A 22,602-nucleotide genomic window follows, 5' to 3' on the forward strand; every position below is an offset into this window, starting at 1 on the left:
CTCCCGGGTTCACACCATTCTCCTGCCTCAGCCTCACGAGTAGCTGGGACTACAGGTGCCCACCACCACGCCCTGCTAATTTTTTGTGTTTTTAGTAGAGACGGGGTTTCACCGTGTTACCCAGGATGGTCTCGATCTCCTGAGCTCGTGATCTACTCGCCTCGGCCTCCCAAAGTGCTGGGATTACAGGCGTGAGCCACCGCGCCGGGCCGATTTTGTTCTCTTTCTCTAGGAGTTTTTTTTGCAGATCGCCTCAAAAATTATCCTTTCATGATGGCCCCTCCATCTGAGTGATGGCTTTAGGTGTTGTTGGACTGTTACATTTTCTTTTTTAGATCTTAGGACTCCCAGAACGTTACTGACTGTTCCAGATAGAGAACAACCATGCATTCTGTACGAGAGTAGGAGGTTTTTTCCCCCTAAACTTTTTATTGAGGCATAAAATGCATACAGAAAAATGTACAACTTGATGAATTTTCGCAAAGATCATATCCCTGTAACTATAACCACACACAGAAATAGAAGATGACTGGCAACCCAGAAGCCCACCTCGTGTCCCACACAGCTTCAGAATTCCTCGCGTGTTCAGAGGGGAGTCCGGCAGAGTGGCCTCTGCTTCCGACCCCTTCTTCTTCCTTGGTTCCTGGCGTCTTGTGTCTCCGGCGCTCTCCCTCTTCTGCTGCTTTCTTTGTCTCTTTGAAGGGCCACCTTTTTCTCAGTCTCTTGGCCTGGACCGAGGTCAGCACATTTCCCTAGGAAGGAAGCAGCTGCAGATGTCAGTGCCCTGTGCCCACACCTACCCTGCCCTTGGCATTCACTGTCTTCTCAAGGCCTGGCACCTCAGCAGGGCTCTGATGCCCTGGAGCAGGTGATGTGGGTTTGGTTTGGCTTTGTGTCGCTACTGGCTTTTCTAGTTAATCTGGGCAAGAGAGTTGTGCTACCACCAATTACTTTTTAACAGAGAGTATTTCTTTGTTTAATGGCATAGTTTGGTTTTGATATGTATTTTGTCTTATCCTCAGTCTTTCCCTGACCCACTGTATTTAAAATAGAAGCCTCCCATTCTTAACCCTCTTACTTGCTTTATTTTTCTTCATGACATTTTTTATTATCTGAAATTATATGATTACTTGTGATTTAACTATGTCTCTCCTACTGGCGTATGTAATTATGTAATTCTTTTTTTTTTTTTTTTTTGGAGAGGGACTCTTGCTCTGTTACCCAGGCTGGAGTGTGGTGGCGTGATCTTGGCTCACTGCAACCTCTACCTCCTGGGTTCAGGCAATTCTTCTGCCTCAGCCACATGATTAGCTGCCATTACAGGTGCCCGCCACCATGCCCGGCTAATTTTTATATTTTTAGTAGAGATGGGGTTTCACCATGTTGGCTAGGCTGATCTCCAACTCCTGACCTCAAGTGATCCGCCTGCCTTGGCCTCCCAAAGTGCTGGGATTACAGAAGTGGGCCACACGCCCAGCCAAAGTTGGGGACCTTTTCTGCTGTTTTCTGTTGGATTCCCAGCCCTTAAAACAGTTCCTGGAATATACAAGAGGCTCAGATACGTATTAGACAAATGGATAGCCATATGCTTCTTTCTCAGGCAGTGACTTATGCGTAGGAGGGAAGCATGCTAGGAGTGGGTGTAGACCCCATAATCACATACTGGGGCCTGCCCTGCAGAGAAGTTACTGTTGCTGGTTTTAAATCCCCTAATCAAATTGTATCTTCTAGCTCAGAGTCCATCCTTCTAGAAACGTAACTGGATGATTACGTTATCCGTACTTGCCCACAAGTTGTATAATAATAATCCCAGCCCTGATTGCTAGGCGAGACTCATCCCCTCTTCACTCAGCGAAGCTCATTTGCTCCTTCAGCCTATTTGTAACACACTCCTGTAGCGTGTCCTGTTCAGCGTTTCGCTTTTTGGAAAGCTAGCATCTGCGGTGTTTCCTGTTAGAGTTTATTGGAATCTTTAACTATAGGAACTATAAAAGTCTGACCATAAAGCGCTCCTCGTGTGTGTCACTGCATACACTGTATTTCAACAAACATTTATTCAACAGACTTTAATTAAATACCTTCTACATCACAAGCGTTGTTTGCATTTAAACAACACTTCCTATTTTTAGTCTCTTATTTCAAATCAGCATTTCAGAGCTCCAGGAAGGAAGCCAGGAGTATCTTTCTAGAACCTTCCCTATCCCTGAAAACTTCCTGAGAATTATTCTATGCTATTGCTTGAGCCCAGGAGTTTGAAACTAGCCTGGGCAACATGTAGAAGCCCTGTCTCTACAAATAATACAAAAATTAGCCAGGCATGGTGGTGTGTGCCTGTAGTCTCAGCTACTTGGGAGTCTGAGGTGGGAGGATCACCTGAGCCCGGGGAGGTCGAGGCTGCAGTGAGCCATGATTGTGCCACGGCACTCCAGCCTAGGCAACAGAGTGAGACTCCATCTCAAAAAAAAAAAGAAAAAGAATGTGTCCATGCTACTGATGGAAGCCAGTATTTGCTTTGACTCCGATAGTGACAAAACCATTCTGGGTGGTGGGTATGAAATAGCGTGTACATTACTGAATAATTCATGAAGAATTAAGCAGGAGGTATCAGAAGGGTTATAGGGTGAAAAAACTTGTACCACTGATCCAGACCAAAATTTCCTTTAATAGCACCTTGACTTTTATCCCAAGCGACTGTCAGACCCCCAGCCTCCTGTTCTCTCTCTCCCTTTTGAGATTCCCCCCCTTACTATAAGTCAGTATCACATTGTTAAGAACGTAGGCCTTGGATGGAGTCTGAAGACCTGTTCTAACCCCACCTTCTTTACTTTCCAACTTAGATCACTGACTTGGACAAGTTAACATCTCTATGCCTGACTCTCCATTTCTTTATTGTTATTATTATTATTATTATTTTAGAGATAGGGTCTTGCTCTTTCACCCAGGCTGGAGTGCAGAGTCTCTCAGAGCTCTTGGCCTCAAGGGTCCTCCTGTCTCAGCCTTCCAAGTAGCTGGCACTACAGCTGTCTTTTCATTTATAAATTGTACAAATTACGTGCATATCTGATATCATTACTGAGGATTAAAGGAGATTGATTTATTGACCATATAGGTGCCAGGCATCATTTTATGTACCGATAATATAGTTAGAGGAATACTAGACATAAAGTAAGTGCTCAGTAAATATTGACAACTATTGCTATTATTATTGCTATTCATACAAACCTTTCCTTCAAATAGTTATTTTCCTATTAACTACTCCTCTTCTAGCAGGTAGGCTAATGCATTTATTAGAGGCAGAGATAAGCTGCTGATACGGTATTTCCAACATTTACCCTAACAATCTCAATTTGAAATATTTGGCCCTGCCATATATCCTAATTATGTGTTCAGCAAACATGGTCACTATAATATTTCTGGATGTAATTATTACCTTTGACGCAATTGGGTCCCTTGAAAGGGTATTCTTTAAGACTGACAAATTCCAGTGGCAATTGCTGTTATTTTTTGTGACATGATGACCAGGTTAAAAAAACAAATTTTAGGAAACTAAAGTAAAAATCTTTTGATGGTACATATAGATAGATAGAATGAACCTGGATTTGTTCACTGTGAAAGGTATAATGGGAGGGCTGGGGTGATTCTCTTGAGTTTAAAAGAGAGTTGCTTAGTACAAAAGAAATACTTTTGTTTGTGCTAAGAGTGTTGTTGCCTAAGAAACTACCCCAAAACTTAGTAGCATTAAAACAACAACAACACTACTATCACATGACAGAATCTGTAAGTAAGGAATTTGGGCAGGGCTTAGTTGGGTGATTCACCCAAAGTCACTCATTGGTACTCAGCTGACAGATGGGCTGAGCTAGAAGGCCCAAGATAGCTTTACTGACATGTCTGTCACTTTGGCAGGTGTGCTGGAGGGCTGGATGCAGCTGGGATTGTTGACCAGAGCCTCTTCATGTGGGTCAGGAGGTAGCTAGGCTTATGTGGTTGGCTGGGTCCCTCAAAGCAAGTAGCCCAAGAGAATCAGGCAGAAGCTTAAGACCTTTTTACTACCTAGCCTTGAAAGTCACTTAGAATCACTTCCATTGCACTCTGTTAGTTGAGCCGACTGGAGCCCACACAGGTTCAAGGGGAAGAAGCATCACTCTCTTGATGGTAGAACCACCACTCTGTCAAGGTGCTTGGTTTTGAAATTTTAGACCAGCAAGGACAAAGAAACAGCTACGATTTTTCCAAAGAGAAAACAAGCCTTGCCCAACGAATTAGGATTTGTTTTTATTAGTAGTATACTTTTAAGTTCTAGGGTACATGTGCACAACATGCAGGTTTGTTTCTTAGGTATACATGTACCATGTTGGTTTGCTGCACCCATCAACTTGTCATTACATTAGGTATATCTCTAATGCTATCCCTCCCCCAGCCCCACAGCCCTCAACAGGCCCCAGTGTGTGATGTTCCCCTCCCTGTGTCCATGTGTTCTCATTGTTCAACTCCCACTGATGAGTGAGAACATGTGGTGTCTGGTTTTCTGTCCTTGTGATATTTTGCTGAGAATGATGGTTTCCAGCTTCATCCATGTCCCTGCAAAGGACATGAACTCATCCTTTTTTATGGCCGCATAGTATTCCGTGGTGTATGTGTGCCACATTTTCTTTATCCGGTCTGTCATTGATGGGCATTTGGATTGGTTCCAAGTCTTTGCTGTTGTGAACAGTGCTGCAATAAACATACGTGTGTGTGTGTCTTTATAGCAGCATGACTTATAATCCTTTGGGTATATACCCAGTAATGGGATGGCTGGGTCAAATGGTATTTCTAGTTCTAGATCCTTGAGGGATCACCACACTGTCTTCCACAATGGTTGAACTAGTTTACAGTCCCACCAATAGTGTAAAAGCATTCCTGTTTCTCCACATCCTCTCCAGCATCTGTTGTTTCTTGACTTTTAAATGATCGCCATTCTAACTGGTGTGAGATAGTATCTCATTGTGGTTTTGATTTACATTTATCTGATGGCCAGTGATGGTGAGCATTTTTTCATGTATCTGTTGGCTGCATAAATGTCTTCTTTTGAGAAGTGTCTGTTGATACCCTTTGCCTACTTTTTGATGGGGTTGTTTTTTTTTTGTAAATCTGAGTTCTTTGTAGATTCTGGATATTAGCCCTTTGTCAGATGGGTAGATTGCAGAAATTTTCTCCCATTCTGTAGAATTAGGATTTCTAACTTACAGTGTTGCATTTGAGAGTATATGGAGCAATACCTTTCAGATTCTGAGAAAAATTATCTCCATTCTAAAAGATCTTACCCAAACTAGTAAGTATTAGGATAACAAAGATAGCTTTTTTTTTTTTGCTTTTTTTTTTTGAGAGAGGGTCTTACTCTATCACCCAGACTGGAGCACAGTGGCCTGATCTCTGCTCACTGCAGCCTCCACCTCCCAGGCTCAAGCAGTCCTCTCACCTCAGCCTCCCGAGTAGCTGGGACTACAGGTGCGCACCACCATGCCCAGCTAATTTTTGTATTTTTTGTGGAGTCAGAGTTTCGCCATGTTGGGCAGGCTGTTCTCAAACTCCTGGGCTCAAGTGATCTGCCCACCTCTGCCTCCCAAATTGCTAGGATTATAGGCGTGAGCCACCATGCCCAGCCTAAAGATAGCTTTTGACACATGAGGCTTCTAAGGTTACTGGGAGTATTCTAGGTCTGACTGTTACCTGATAGATATATTATTATTCTTAAAACTGTACATTTACATTGTATATGCTCTGCTATGTGGGATGAATTCCACATTTAAAATAAATCTGTTGGCCGGGTGCGGTGGCTCACACCTGTAATCCCAGCACTTTGGGAGGCTGAGGCAGCGGATCATAGCTAAGGAGATCGAGACCATCCTGGCTAACACGGTGAAACCCCGTCTCTACTAAAAATACAAAAAGTTAGCTGGGCGTGGTGGCGGGCACCCGTAGTCCCAGCTACTCTGGAGGCTGAGGCAGGAGAATGGTGTGAACCCTGGAGGCGGAGCTTGCAGTGAGCCGAGATGGTGCCACTGCACTCCAGCCTGGGCGACAGAGACCCCACCTCTAAATAAATAAATAAATAAATAAATAAATCTGTTAAGATATATGCCAACTGTTGACAATAGTTACCCCTGAGGATTGATGTTGGGGTGGAACTGACTTGTACTTTCAAAGCAGCTTTTTTTTTTTTTTTTTTTTGAGACAAAGTCCATTTCAAAATTGTTATAAAGGTTGCTTGAAGCTAATACATGTTTTTGATAGTTAATGAATTGATACATTTAAAATAAAGCTGGCCAGGTGAGGTGACTCACGCCTGTAATCCTAGCACTTTGGGAGACCGAGGCAGACGGATCACTTGAAACCAGGAGTTCAAGACTAGCCCGGCCAACGTGGCGAAACCCCATCTCCACTAAAAATACAGAAATTAGCCAGGTGTGATGGTGCACGCCTGCAATCCCAGCTACTCAGGCTGAGGCAGGAGAATCTCTTGAACCTGGGAAGCAGAGGTTGCAATGAATCAAGATCACACCACTGCACTCCATCCTGGGTTACAGAGCAAGACTCTGTCTCAGAAATAAAAAATAAAACTAAGAATTCTTCCTCTCAAGCTTCTAGGAATGACCTTGATTAATAAGATTAGTTTTATTTCTTATATGAAAATTGATTAAATTTTTTTCCCATCGCCATCAGGTTTAGATTTTGCGTTAGCACTTACGTTAGGCAGAAGAAAATATATAAAATTTTATACATAAGGAATATGAAAATAATTTCAGAGTGAGAATTGGTGCTAGCGATTGGTACACAAATTCATATACTTCCCAAGACACCATTAACACTTCGTGTGTGTGTAAAATGTTCTCATGGAATAGAGTTTTGAATATAAATATTCCTGTTTTAAAACTGACATTTCTGCTTTTATGTGCAAATGTGAATGCATCAATACAGAGAAAACTAGGGATGGTCCCTGAGTGACAACTACCAGTGTAGGAATCACCTTGAAGGAAGGATAAAGGAATAGTGTGTACAAAGACACAGAAGTAGGAGGGGCCTGGTGCTGTAAGGTCAGGAGTGGGTAGTCGAAGGTCAGAGTGGGGCAGGCCCGCGGGAAACAGACCCTGAAGAGACTGATGTGCTGTGCGAGGGCATTTCTAGTTATGTCCTAGAGACAAAAGACCTGTAGATCTATTTAGCCAGCAGGACTTAATGGCATAGCAATGGGCAGACGGGCTTGGGCCACTGAAGGCAGGGAGGTCAGTGAGGAGGTCATCACTGTGGGCTAAAGACCTAGTAGGAAAAACAGGAATATAGTTAACCTGAAATTATGCTTGTTTGATTGGAGTGGCTCATCTTTTAGGGGCAAATAAGGGTTCTTTTGAGTAATATATCAGTAGATTATTACTGAATGCTCTCAGAATCTGACTGTATCTAATTCACAAGTCACCAAAAGTTTTGCCGAAATTGGCTGAAGGGGGAAAAAAGGCTTAAATAACTAAAAGTCCAGACGTTGGGCTAGCCCCCTGCTAGGTTTGATTCAGAGCTTCCCAGTGTCATTCAGGCTTCTGCTCTGCCTCTCTGCCTACCACTTTTTGTCAGCTTGGTTTTGCAACCAGCTCCTTATAGGGTAAAGGGCAGTGATAATGAGCATGTTTCTGAGATCATATTCTCACACACTGTCCAGAGGTCATGTTCCCTACATTCCCAGCAAGAACCATGAAATGTGCATTTCTGATTGGCCACGTGCCTCTCTCTGGGCCAATCTTTGTGGCCCAAGGGATGATGGGGGTAGTGTTAATCCCATGCGGACACATTGTGGTTTTGGTCATTTAGGCACTGCTAGGCAGGGGCGTACGCTCAGCAGCGAGCCTCCGGTGACTGCTGATGGATTTCCAAGTGGCGTGTGCTTTTTCTCCCCCAGTTCCCAGTCTCCGTTTTGATACAGACAGCATGGGAAAGTCAACCAGAACTCTAGCCTTACGTGACCTCCCTGTAGTGTCTAGAAAAGTACCTGATAATAGACTCTCATGCTGGGGAGTTCTTTAGTTGTATCCGCTTTTGGTACTTGATAATTATGTTCTTTCTTTAAGATTAGGACTTTCTGAGTAACTATTTGAGAAATGTCTCATATTTTATGTTTATGTATAAGCAGACTTTTTTTTTTTTGAGACACTCCTGACCTCGTGATCCACCCACCTCTGCCTCCCAAAGTGCTGGGATTACAGGCATGAGCCATCGCCCCCAGCCATAAGTAGACTTTTAATAGTACAGGATAGGAGACTACAAGGATAACAATAAGTGAAATAGAAACATCTCGGCTCTTTTTATAGTCATGTCTTTAAACTGTGATTAACAATTCAGTGCTGTTAAATTTTGGTTAAGTTATGATACATTAACACAGTACCTTAAGCCAGAAAAAAAATAGCACGAGGGACCTCTCAAATATAAGTATAAATAACAGAATGCAAACAAGTGTGTGTAATATACTATTGTTTATGTAACTTTTGCTACAGATTTGATGTTTCTTAATTCAACCTAAAATTACAAGGCAAAACAGAACTTGTATACAAAATTTATAATGTGATAAAGTCACTCTAACATTCTTTGAATCATAAAAATGTCAGGCTGCTTCATACTTTTTTTATTCTGTCAAAAGTTAAAACAAGAAGTGAAATCTCCATCCCCACACAAATTTATCATGAATAAGTTGTCCAGGCTCCAACTGCTGTTCCAGCAGCACTTTTCATACCTTGATACACAGTGCAAAGGAAATTTCTTTATCTCAGAATCTGTTTGCCTACTTAAGTTAGCAAGGAGCTTTCATTAACTTTCATTCCTTAGTATTAATCTACAATATACTGACATGCTAGAAGGCAAATATCAAGATACGAATTTAAAAGAATTCTCTAAATGCCTTCTAACCAAATTATGTTCAGTTAAACTCATGCTTGTGGATTAATACCAGCATTTGGCAATTTCTATTTGTGTGAAGACATTTTCAAAGATGAAATACATAAACTTTTATTATAAATCAGCATTAACAGGGCAGTTAGGTAAGGAAAAGACATCCAAATTGAAAAGGAAGAAGTAAGACTCTAGTCACATATGACATGATCTTGTATAGAATATAGAGAAAATCCTAAGGAATGAAATTAAGAAAAAACTCCATTTGCAATAATATAAAAAAGAATATAATGCTTAAGAAAAAATTTGACAAAAGTGCAAGACTTGTGCACCAGAAACTATAAAGCATCTTTGAAAGAAATCGAAGAAGACCTAAATAAATAGAAAACATCTCATGTTTGTGATCAGAAAACAATGCTGTTAAGATGGCAGTACACCCCAAGGTGTTTTACAGAATCAGTACAATCCCTCTTGAAATCCCAGCTCCCTTCATCGCAGAAATAGACAAGCTGATCCTAAAATTTGTATGGAAATGCAAGAGGCCTTTTTGTGACTGAGTATGTGTGGTAGGTGGAATATAGTAGTGTCCACGTTAGCCTTGGTCATTTAACCTGGTGCAATTTCATTACAGGAGAATGACATCTTCCTGGGCTGGGAAAAAGGAGCTTATAAGAAATGGGGAAAGAGTAAGAAAAAATGTTCAGATCTAACTCTAGAAGAAATGAAAAAACAGGCTGCTGTCCAGTGTCTTCGATCTGCTTCTGATGAAGTAAGTTTACATTTTATTTCTAACACTTAAGAGAATAAAAGAAGGGGTGTTTTAAGTTTACAGATAGGACAACTTGACCTCCAAAAATTGGGAAAACAAACTACTTATTTATCTTACAAAGTAACGTGAACATTACTACTTTTCTTCTATAGTATTTTTCCATATTTTCTGAAGTTTTATAAGCTTTTCTTTTATATGTGCTACTCTAATTAAGAGTATACACAAAATTTTATATCCTTTTTCCGACTTGACTATTTCATCCTGTTATTACATTGTCTTTATTCTTTTTAGTGGCTAAGATGCATTTCATCAAATGATATTTCAACAACAGTATAATATTATAATCTTTATTACTGGATGTTTACCTTGCTCTTGATTTTTTTGTTTTGTTTTGTTTTAAGACAGCGTCTCACTCTGTTGCCCAGGCTGGAATGCAGTGGTGTGATCTCGCTCCACTGCAACCTCTGCCTCCCAGGTTTAAGCAATTCAGCCTCCTGAGTAGGCAGAATTACAGGCATGTGCCACCATGCCTGGCTAATGTTTTTGCATTTTTTAGTAGAGACGGGGTTTCACCATGTTGGCCAGGCTGGTCTTGAACTCCTGATCTCAGGTGATCTGCCTGCCGTTGCCTCCCAAAGTGCTGAGATTACAGGCATGAGCCATCACGCCCGGCCTGCTCTTGATTTTTTTTGTTATGCTGTCTAAAATATTTTATGTGGGGTTTTTCTGTGGTCTGTATTATTACATTTGAATACATTCCTAGAAGGGAATAGCAGTTCAGACACTTCAAAAGTACTATATTGGCATATGATTTATATATTTTTTTGTTTTTAGGAAATATTACAAGATTATTTTATTCTTTTAACATTTCATATAAAATATTTCTCATGTCTTTCAGTTTCCTGAAATAACAAAGTATCTTTTGCAGTTAATATTATGAATTCTTATTTTATTATTCACTCTAAGATGTAATCTGTGAGATCACGACTACTGAAAGAATTATTTTGCTTTGACCATGCTATGTGAGACAGTATGGTTTAAGTACCTTTATGATGCAAGGCCAAACTGAGCGGACTCCGACCTCCAGAAACTTCCTTCCTGAACTAATTGTTGAATGGTCTCGTGTTGCCATCGTTGGCTTTGTTATCTTTGCAATCTGCAGAAGTTTATTCTGTCTGGCTGCCACTGATGCAAATGGTTTCTAACGCTTATTTGTTTAGTGTTTCCTACCTTTCTGTTCTCATCCAACTCCAAATTATCTCTGAGGCTAGGAACAGTGGCTCAACACCTGTAATCCCAGCACTTGGGAAGGCCAAGGCGGGAGGATCACCTGAGGTCAGAAGTTCGAGACCAGCCTGGTCCAACATAGTGAAACCCCATCTCTACTAAAAATGCAAAAATTACCTGGGCATGGTGGTGCATGCTGTAATCCCAGCTACTTGGCAGGCTGAGGCAGGAGAATCGCTTGAACCTGGGAGGCAGAGGTTACAATGAGCCAGGATCGCGCCACCATACTCCAACCTGGGCGACAGAGGGAGACTGTGTCTCAAAAAAATAAAAAAAAGAACTGTCTCTGAATGCCTGACTCCCCTGGCCATATACTCATGATACATTGTGTAGACCTCAAATAACATGGCCCTCACATCCTAAATTGCAATTACTCATTTGACTGTGCTCACTGGGCGCAAGGACCATGAGTGCCCCATCTTTTTTTATCTCTTACCGCCTAGCACAGTGAGTGCTTATCATATGAAAGGTACTGATGTTTTTAAATGAATCTAACATTCATTTTTTAAAAGCCTACCCTTTCATCCGATTATTTTTTCTCTTCCCTGCTGTTTTCTTCTCCCCCACCTCTGATTTTTTAACTTTAACTTCTTAATTTCTTTTTTTTTTTTTTTTTTTTTAGACGACAGAGTCTTACTCTGTCACCCAGACTGGAATGCAGTGGCACAGTCCTGGCTCACTGCAACCTCCACCTCCTGGGTTCAAGTGATTCTCCTGCCTCAGCCTCCCAAGTAGCTGGGATTACAGGCATGCACTACCATGCCCAGCTAATTTTGGTATTTTTTAGTAGTGATGGGGTTTTACCATGTTGGCCAGGCTGGTCTCGAACTCCTGGCCTCAGGTGATCCACCTGCTTCCGCCTCCCAAAGTGTTGGGATTACAGGCGTGAGCCACCGCGCCTGGCCAACTTCTTAATTTCTTAAAGTTGCTGCTTCATACAGCATGGAATAGGAGTTTGGAAGTTACCACTTATACATACAGCTATCTTAGGCACCATTTCATTACAACAATTAGGAACATAATTAACCTGGTTTAAGGAAAAATAGAAATATATGTAAAGGATACAGGGATGTCTTACTGAAGCCAAGTGCTAGAAGTATAGCAGCCTCAAGAGAGAGCTGAACTGGGAATTATGTGATAGACAAAGTCACTTTCAGTAACAACCAACCTGCAGTCTCTCATTTCCTTCTGTACCTGAGTCGGGGTCATTCCCTCTCTGTCCAAACTCTGGTTTTCTCTGCTTTAGCACATAGTGAAGAATGGCCATTCCAGCTTCCAGCCCAGCGTGACCATGGAACTCTACTGTCCAACACCATTCATCTAGAGAGAGAATCTGATTGGCTGGGCTTGAGCCAGGTGATTGAGCCTAGGCTTGATCAGGCTTGAGCCAGCCTGATTTGATAAGCCCTGGTTGAGGGAGCAGGGCTGCCTGGAGGTTCATCACTTCAGCAGGGACTGTGAGTGACGTGCGCAGAGAAAACTGCAGAGAAAACTTTGTGGTTAAAGTAGTGGGTTTTTTGTTTTTTTCTTTTAATTTAAAAAAATATAGGGACAGGGTCTCCCTGTGTTGCCCAGGCTGATCTTGAACTCCTGGGCTCAAGACATCCTCTCGCCTAGGCCTCCCAAACTGCAGAGATTACAGGCCTGAACCACCATGCCCGGCCAAAATGGCGTTTTCTTTATGACACTGAAGGGGAGTAAATTGATAATTTGTAGATTGGTAAAGTAATTTAGAGCTTTTAAAGGAATTCAGAACGCAGATTTTTTTTTTTTTTTTAAACAAATGAGAAGTTAATTCAGGTAAATTATTTGAGTAAAATCCAAAGAAACTGCTGAGTTGTAGTCGGAAAGAAAATATGGGTAGTGCAGTTTCAAACTGAGAAAGGATCTTATTTCTTCTTTGGACCAAAGTTGCTGAGAAATGAGCCTAGCCTTTGACTCACGGTTAAGCTGAGGAAATGACAAGGGCAGCTGAAATCAGCTGTGAAAAGATGAAGAGTATAAAAACCTTGTATGAGTAATGCAAGACCCTTCTCCTGTAGCTTGTTGAGTTTGCGTGTAATTCATACTAACCGAGTATGTTGTGTGAGGTGAGGAACTTAGTATGAGGTAGAAACAGTGCAAGGGAATAGTTGTGGCTTACAGAGATCTTTGATTCTTTAGGTTATTGCTTTGGGAAAATGCTTTCCTTTGCCTGGCTGTCATAGGCGGGATTTTTATTTTCAACCCCAATAAAGCATATTTGTACTTCCTTGCTCTTTCCTTCTCATTTTATTTAAAAAAAAAAAAAATGTCGGATTCCTTTTTCCTTACAATGATTTTTTAAAAATCTTACCAAATTAAAATTAGCTGAGGAAGTGAATGTGCCAGGCATAACCAAATGCTCAGTAATTACTTATGGAATGAATGAGGAGAGTCTTCAAGTCCCAGTTCCTGCTCCAGAGCCATGTGCTGTTGTTTGTGCATCAATCTATAGACCCTTTAAACCAGGTGTCCCCAGCCCCCGGGCCATGGACAGGTACAGGTCCATAGCCTGTTAGGAGCTGGGCTGCACAGCAGGAGGTGAACAGCGAGCAAGCTTTAGCAAGCTTTACTGCCTGAGCTCCGCCTCTTGTGAGATCCGCACCGGTGGCCTTAGATTCTCATAGAAGCATGAACCCTATTGTGGACTGAGCACGTGAGGGATCTAGGGTGAATGCTCCTTATGAGAATCTAATGCCTGAGGTGGAAGTTTCATCCCGAACCCCAAGCCTACCTGCTGGGTCTGTGGAATAATTGTCTTCCACGAAACCAGTCCCTGGTGCCAAAAAGATTGGGCACCACTGCCTTAAACCAGCTCACCCGCCTCTTGGGGAGCCAATGAAAAGAACCCTCTTTAATTATTGCCTACTGCAATAGAAAGAATCAATGTATGGTAGTTTAGGATGGTAGGCCATCTGTGTGTCCCCTGGGTTTCTTTTTATAATCTGTCCATTGGCTTCAATGGAAAGAAAGGAGCAAAGAGGACCTCCATCGAAAATTATAATGCAAAATTTTATTTTCTGTTTTTGTCATGAGTGTTTGCATATGAAGTATGCTAATTTCCTGAGGATGGCCGTGTTTATGGTATCGTGTGTGCTCTGCTTTCCCATCCAGTCCAAATGCCCTCGTAAAAGCGCTTTTCAGTACAGCTCTTTAGACAGTCACTACCAATTGGTCGCAATCAAAAACCACTAACAATCCAAGTTTATAATCTAGTAGATTAAAATGTTAATGGCAAATAAAAGACAATGATGTAGGTTATATTATTACGTTAGATATAAGTGTAGGTAGGAAGTAGTGGTGATGTTATGCATTACATGTGAGGTGAATTATTTTCTCATGTGTATGTGACTATTATATGTGTATGTGACTATTATAGTTACAGTGTGAACTGTTTCTGTAAAAGCATCCATAGTTATCAGACTATTCACTGGTGTCATGGTTTAAGGAGAATGGCTTACTTCTCTGGCTCCACTTACATGCTTGTGATACTACACTGTGCCTCCACTTTATCCTTGTAACAAGTTGTACCCCACATTATAGCACTTCTCTTGCCCTGCTCAGCTCATTATTTTATGAGAGACATTGCCAAAACAGAGGGCAATTCAGTTGCATCAGAATGTAATTTTATACATTGATTAAAATGTGGCTGTCCCCGTGTAAAGGTTGGCTGAGCAATTGAAGATTTATTTCTCCAGGGAATCATGACCTTTGATGGGCTTTATTGGTTGTTAGGTCCCACTGAAAACTGCCTTGGCTAATTCCCTTTCATTTACATATGCAAATAACATGCATGTCTCTGGGTGTTCATTTTCGTTAAAATATTTTGCATATGCTTTGATTGCAGTTAGTAATGGGGTCTGTAAAGAGGAATGGTATTATGAATCAGTCATAGGCAATTCAGCCCTCCCCTAGATGTATATTTTTTAGGTGATTATCCTAAGCTGTCTGTTTCATTCCTGTTATCAGTGGACCTGGCATATACCTGATATTTGTTAAATGTATGCAAACCTCTCTTCATTTCCCCCTTTAAAAAAATAACTACTTATATTTGTTTTATTGAGCCACTTAACACTGAATCAGAACTAGTACTTTATCTCCCACTTTGAGGGTGGTTAGAAGATTAGAAACTTAATGAGGTCCTGTTTGGGGAGTGAATAAAGTTAAAATGCAATAACTCTTTCATAATACCATTCTTCTGGGGTTGTTAGTTTTGAAAGTAGCAGCACTGCAGCTTACTCTGGGGAGCTGACCAGCCCCATTGTTATTTAAAGAGCCTTAGAGAGGACTTACACCCTAAGTCCTAACATTCACTTGTTTATATTCTCACATTGAGCTAAGTCTACCAGTAAAATTCTTTTTGCCAGTAAAAGTACAGAGTATATCTTAGTATTTTGCATATGCATTATTTATATGCTGTACAGGGTTATATGTACAAAAAACCATGAAAAGTATGTCATGGCAGTGTTTACCTTCAAGGTTAATTTTGACCGTATATAGTTGGCCCTTCATACCCATGAGTTCTACATCTGTGGAGGTAACCAACAGTTGATCAAAGATATTTGGGAAAAAATGGATGATTGTGTCTGTGCTGAACATGTATAGACTTTTTTCCTGTCATTCCCTTAAAAATGCAGTATAACAACTACACCCATAGCATTTACATTGTATTAGGTATTATGTGTCATTTAGAAATAATTTAAAATATATAGGAGGATGTGTGTAGGTTATATGCAAATATTTTGCCATTTTATATAAGGAACTTGAACATCTACAGATTTTGGTATCCTCAGGGGGTCCTGGAACCTACTCAATATAGGGATGACTATATACTGTGTCCTGACACATGGACTGTTGAGCCCAACCTTTTCTGGGTAATACTAAGAGCGTCATACAATGATAACATTTATTGAGCGCTTACAATGTGTGAGGTGCCTATCTGAATGCATTATGTACATTGCAAGAAGTGATGCTGTGCTCTCTACAGACCAGAACCCCTCAGAAGAAGCCAGCGATTACTAAAGCTGTGAACACTCACAGTTGTGTGATCACAGCCAGTCCTGCCTGAGGAAGCCTAAGTCCTATCTCTTTGGGTATATAGATGGCAGTGGAGCTGGAGCATTTGAGGAAACTCACGGGCCATACTAGGGACTTGGGCTTTTCCCCTGTGCAGCTGTGAAGTGTTAGGATTTGGAGAGGAGTAGTGCAACCTGACTTACTTGCCAATCAGATACTGATCAGAGAGCATACTGGTTGCTGCACTGAGACTAACTACACAGGGTAAGTGAGCTGTGCTGGAGGGACAGAGGGCAGATTGCAAGCCCTCAGTGAAGATGCAATTGCAGGGCTCCAGAAGGCAGATGGCTGGAGGATTCTGCGTCTGTTTTTGAAGATGAAACTAACAGGATTGGATGTGGGGTAGAGATAAGAGGAGGAGACAAGAAAGACAGCCAAGGGTTTTGATCTGAGCAACTGCAAGAATGTCATTCCCAGCTGGGCACAGTGGCTCATGCCTGTAATCCCAGCACTTTGGGAGGCAGGCAGATCACTTGAGGTCAGGAGTTTGAGATCAGCTTGGCCAACATGGCAAAACCCCGTCTCTACTAAAAATACAAAAATTAGCTGGACATGATGGCACCCGCCCATAATCCCAGCTACCTGGGAGGCTGAGACAGGAGAATCACTTGAACCCAGGAGGCGGAGGTTGCCTTGAGCCGAGATCGCACCACTGCACTGCAGCCTGGGCGACAGAGCAAGACTCCATCTCAAACAAACAAACAAAAAATTATCTGGGTGTATTGGTGCATGCCTGTAGTCCCAGCTACTTAGGAGGCTGAGGTGGGAGAATCGCTTGAACTGGGAGGTGGAGCCAAGATCGTGCCACTGCACTCCAGCCCAGGTGACAGAACGAGACTCGGTCTCCAAAAAAAAAGTAATTTTCATTTACTAAGGAAAAGGAACCTAGGAAAGGAACTTCTTTGTGGTATGAATAAGGATTAACCTATGAGATGCCTCCTAGGAGATAGCTAAGTGGAGATTTTTGAACAGGCAGCGGAATAAACTGAATATGCATGTCTAGGGTTGGTGGGGTAGAGTGGTTTATGAGGACCAGGCATGAAATAGACCATTTTCTTTTTGTTTATCTAGCCCAATTCTTCTGATCTCTTTTTAGAAAAGGTAGAAAATTGGGATTTTTTTACAGGAAATTTTCTGATCTTTCAGATGTTGAGAAGTGAGAATGTGAGAACAGACACAGAAGTGGAAGGGGCTGCTGTAAAAATTTGAGAGGGAGGCACTATAAAATAGACACGTGTGGGGTTAAGGGCTGGGGTATGAAAACAGATTGAGAGTTTGAGGAGCAGAAGGGGCCAAATGACGGCCCAGTGAATCCCTGTGTGTCCATTGAAGTTGAAGAAGCCAGGTGTTGGGAGCACAGCTGGAGACCCGTGTGCCCTTTCCTCATGACTTTCCTCCTCATCCCTCTCAGGTTACCGCTATACGCAGCTTGGTGTTTGGCTTTCCCATGCTTGTTTTCGTATGTTTACTAAATATTGTTTGAAGATGTACACAAATACTCATAGCATGATTTTGCATGTACTTAAATTTTCTATAAATTATACCATACTCTATATGTTTCTGTAACTTCTTTTAGTTAAAAGTTTTAAAATTTTATCTATATTGATAACATGATCTTATAATGTCTTCATTCCTAAATAGTTGTGCATTGTGAACTATGTAACACTGTTTATTCTCCCAGTAATGGGCCTTTTAATTGCTTCTCATTTGGGGCTGTTATGAAGAATGTAGAAAGGAACATTCTTGTTTTTTGTTTTTTAAACGGAGTCTCGCTCTGTACCAGGCTGGAGTGCAGTGACGTGATCTCAGCTCACTGCAGCCTCCGCCTCCCGGGTTCAAGCGATTCTCTGCCTCAGCCTCCCGAGTAGCTGGGACTACAGGCACACAACACTAGGCCCAGCTAATTTTTGTATTCTTAGTAGAGACGGGGTTTCATCACGTTGGCCAGGATGGTCTTGATCTCTTGACCTCGTGATCCGCCCACCTCAGCCTCCCAAAGTGCTGGAATTACAATTGTGAGCCACCGCGCCCCACCGAAAGGAACATTGTTACGCGCTTATCCTTGTGTGTGTGTACAGTGCTTTTTCTTGCGTGTATACTTAGATTACTAGATTGAAGTCAGTGGTTTTTTTTTTAACTGTTACACCCTTATAGACTGGAGTATGTGATGAAAGCTATGGACCTAACCAGAATGTTATACTTAAACTTTTCTTGTATGAATTACTTTGTTACATGCCCACTAGTGGCCTCCTTAAGAGCTCATGCTTCCTAGATTAAAAATAACTGGTCTAAATTCTGACTATTCTTAATTAAACCATGAGGTGAAACAAATAATATCCAGATATTCAACTCATAGCTTTCTGAGCTTCTATAGCCAAATGTCCTTCAGGAAGTTTACTTGTTAGATGTCTAAAGGGAAAAGAAACTGCCATCTCCATATGAAAGTAAAAAACAGGACTTTTTTTACATGTAATAAAAAATAGGGTTTGCCTGGGCGCGATGGCTTATGCCTGTAATCCCAGCACTTTGGGAGGCTGAGGCAGGTGGATCGCTTGAGCCTGGCAGTTTGAAACCAGTTTGAGATGGGGTTTTGCAGAAATCATGTCTCTGCAAAAAGAAAAGAAAGAAAGAAAAAGGAAGCCAGGTGTGGTGGCACACGCCTGAGTTCCAGCTACTTGGGAGGCTGAGAAGGTGGGAGATGAGTCCTTTAGGTCAAGGATGTGGTGAGCTGTGATCGCACCACTGCACTCCAGACTGGGTGACAGAGCAAGATCCTATCTCAAAAATTAAAAAAACAAAAACAAAAAACGGAGAGGGGTTTGCCTAAATCAGTAAGATGCTATAATGAACTGGGAAACTTGAAGGACTTAAGTCAAGCTGAAGTATTTTCCTCTTTTTGTAAAATGATGAAATGGAGGCTCAGAGAAGTTAAATAACGTGTCCAGCTTCACATAGCACAGCAGGTCTCATGAGTCTAGATCATGTTCCCTTTATGTTACATCACCCTGCTAAAGAGCAGGGCTACCTTTTTCTAAGCCTCGATTGATCACGTTATTTAATCATTATAACAGTTTGCTATCCTCTACTTTTTGTTGCAGATTTTTTTCAGCATTCTAAAGAGTACATAATCTGTGCCCTAGATCATGTTTGAAGATATTTGTCCATTGGATACTTCTCTCCTACTCTGTATCATTTTCTAGAGAGCAAATGTGCATGAGAGCTGGAGGCAGGCCAATTTTTGTAGACCATTTGGTGTTCAAGGATAGGAATCTCAGCTCTCATACAGGGGCCTTGGCAGAAACAGCTTTTTATTTGGGGGAGGTTTTTTTTTGACTTTGTATTACTTCTCTGGCTATTGAAGGCATGAGTTTGTGAACCCTGGTACATATTCTCAGTCTTCTCACTTGGTGCTCTTTTGTTTATTTGCTTAACATTAACTTAGTTCTAAATTGTAAAAGGGTTTTTAAAACTTCTAGTCATTAAAGTATGGAATTGATCCTTTACTTTCCAGTAAAATGATTACTGTGATCACCAGTAGTCGTTCTATCAGTATCTAGTTGGGTTTCCTACCACTAATCTTCTAACTCCGCTTTAAAACTGAAGACTTAAGATCTGAAAAACTGTAAAAGAGCCCCATGTGCAGGGTCAGGCTGAAAACAGGAGTGTTTGAAAGCCTGTGCTTCAGTTATTGCTGCATAACTAAGTACCCCAAAACTTAGTGGCTTGAAACAACTATTTTATTTACTCATAATTCTGTGAGTTAGCTACGGCTCAGCTGGGAGGTTCTTCTGCTGTTCTTGCTTGGGGTCTGTGAGGGCACATGGAGCTGAAACATCCAGGATTGCTCTCCTCATGTGACTGGTGCTTCAGCAAGCATGGCTGGGAGCTGTGACCTCTCCCCACATGGCAGATGGAGAACACTCAGAAGGTAGCATTCCAGGAGGGCATCTGTCACACTCGGCAACATCTTATTGTGAAACCCAGTCACCGTGGGAGGGGCCCAACCTAGAGGCAAGTGCTGGGAGGTGCAGTTCATTGGGGGCACTACAGTAACAGCCTTTCCTTTGACAGTTACTTTCTGGAGAAATTGAGTAGACAGGTTTTGAACTTTGGGATACCAGGCACCCCTGAGGGAAAGCATGAGACACCATAATGAAAACTGGGGACTGAGTGATTCCCCCTTCCCTTTCTGGTACCTGACTGACAAATAGGTTTATATTCCAAAGATAGAAGTGTGGAAGACTTCTTAACGAGGAAGTGGTTACTGTAAAGAAGAAACATTTGAGGCCAGGTGCGGTGGCGCAAGCCTGTAATCCCAGCACTTTGGGAGGCTGAGACGGGCAGATCACGAGGTCAGGAGATCGAGACCATCCTGGCTAACCCGGTGAAACCCCGTCTCTACTAAAACAAACAAACAAACAAACAAACAAAATTAGCCAGGCGAGGTGGCGGGTGCCTGTAGTCCCAGCTACTCCGGAGGCTGAGGCAGGAGAATGGCGTAAACTCGGGAGGCAGATCTTGCAGTGAGCTGAGATCCGGCCACTGCACTCCAGCCTGGGCGACAGAGCGAGACTCTGTCTCAAAAAAAAAAAAAAAAAAAAAAAAAGAAACATTTGAGGGATGAGATGATCTTTTAAAAATTATAACCATGATAATAGAAATGAAAAACTCAATAGACGGTTTGGAAGACAGCTCTGGAAATCTTCCAGAAAGTGGAACAAAAAGATGAAGAAATGGTGAACTGGAGACAAAAGAAATTAGGGGACCAGTACAGGAAATTCAGTAACCAGCTATTAGGAAATGTGTCCATAATACTAGCACCCTTTTCCAGATGTAGAAACTGAGGCTTTGATAGGTAAATGATTTATGTAGGGTCATGTGGTTGACCCTGGGGTGAAATTTAGAACCAGATCTCTCTGACTCCATTGAGCCATGTGCAAATGGAACAGGCAATTAACACTGAGTATCATGTATGTTAGTAATCACACTATGGCAGCACCTGTCTGGCATTTAGGGAATATCCAGTCTAAATGAACCCTCCATAAAAGATAAAACTGTAAGGTGAGTAATATGGCACAGAAACCTTTGAGTATGGAGAGGAGACGTGAAGCAGAATAAGTCAAATTGCCTTTCTTTTACTTTACACTTACTAGCTAAGGTCCAAGTTGAGAAGGATGGGAAGTATTTAGAAGATGGAGAAATACTGGAAATGTTGTAGAGATGGGAAGTGATAGGAGTTTGTCAGGGAACAAATAAGACCCTCATGAAGTAATAGGACACCAGTTGCTGTGTTTGACCGAGGTTCAGTCTCCATCATCATGTAACCCTTCAACCCCACCCCCCAGCCAGGAGCAGAGAGCACAGCAGTGGCAAGAACCTAGTGTGTTGGTCAGAGACAGAAGGAGCAGGCCATGAAGTCCAGGGAGAATCCAGAGGGGTGTGGGTGGTATGCATTAGGTTAATTATCTTTTTACTCCTCCAACCTCCAAATCAAATCATAGCAAAAATTAGAGGCATGTTTGAAGTGATAAATCAAAAAACAAGATTGTAGAAAATTAAAAACATACAAAATCTAGAAATGACACCAACATTTAAGTGACTAAGATGACAGGGACTCCGGGTGCCTCACGTGTGTCATGTTAGCTTTTTCTACTGAATCTTCGGAGAGAAGTGCTGTCATTCTTGGGTCTAGAGAGAGGAAGTGGCACACGTGTCCTTTGCTGCCCGGTGAATATAGCAGGGCAAGAATTCAGACCCAGGCCAGCATGACTCCAAACCCCAAACCCAAATACATTCCACTGAGTCCTCTTCTCAGAGAAATTAGAGTGGTTATCATGTAAATTGCAGGAGGACAGGGCTCCTCATAACCGTTTGTTTACTGGGTATGTGAATGAGCCAGTTTATGGTAAACTAGTGGCCGGCTGGCCATGCATTCGGAAGGTTGCTCACTGAGCGTGTCCTCAAACTTGCCAGTGTCTGTGTGTGGCTCGCCACTTTGCAGGTTTGGAGGAGTATAATTTGGATTCTAGAGTGCTCTTACAGTTTGCAGAGTGTTTTACATGTGTTGGATACTGGAAGGTGGGTGATTATTATCCATTTTACAGTTAGGAAAAGCAATTCATGAGTTCAGTGGTGGAGTGGTAGCATTTTGTTCACCTACAGTTTGTGCTCTCTTAGAGTTGTTATTAATATATAACTTAATCTTTCTTTGTTTTTTAAGATACTGTATGCTCTCAAAATATTCTTGAATGGCCTTATGGATATGCTATACTACTGAAATTTGATTATTAATATTTTCTAATGGTTTATATAATTGGGAAAGTGAATAAAAATTTCTCATTAAAGCTGTAAATTAACACTTTGGAACGCCTGCCAGGAGACAACAAAGGGCGATGACAGCTTCTGCTGTGCCTCTGTGCTTCCTAGCTTGCTGTGATGGTGACCTGGGGTTCTCATGATTTTTTATTTTTTATTGATTTGTTTATTATTTATTTATTTATTTATTTGAGATGGAATCTCGCTCTATCGCCCAGGCT

At 41.7% G+C, this 22,602-nt stretch overlaps 1 protein-coding gene across 1 annotated transcript in view; it reads left to right on the forward strand.

Annotated features, from left to right (window-relative positions):
• Nucleotides 1-22,602, forward strand: part of KIAA0232 (KIAA0232 ortholog) — a 59,275-nt gene that overhangs the window by 8,164 nt on the left and 28,509 nt on the right. Inside the window, exon 2 of the mRNA XM_012002158.1 lies at nucleotides 9,545-9,682. Coding sequence (XP_011857548.1) covers nucleotides 9,545-9,682 — 138 coding nt within the window. The remainder of the gene's footprint in view (nucleotides 1-9,544; nucleotides 9,683-22,602) is intronic.

This window comes from Mandrillus leucophaeus, unplaced genomic scaffold (assembly GCF_000951045.1).
Source record: "Mandrillus leucophaeus isolate KB7577 unplaced genomic scaffold, Mleu.le_1.0 Scaffold68, whole genome shotgun sequence".
In the NCBI taxonomy this organism is placed as follows: Eukaryota; Metazoa; Chordata; class Mammalia; order Primates; family Cercopithecidae; genus Mandrillus; species Mandrillus leucophaeus.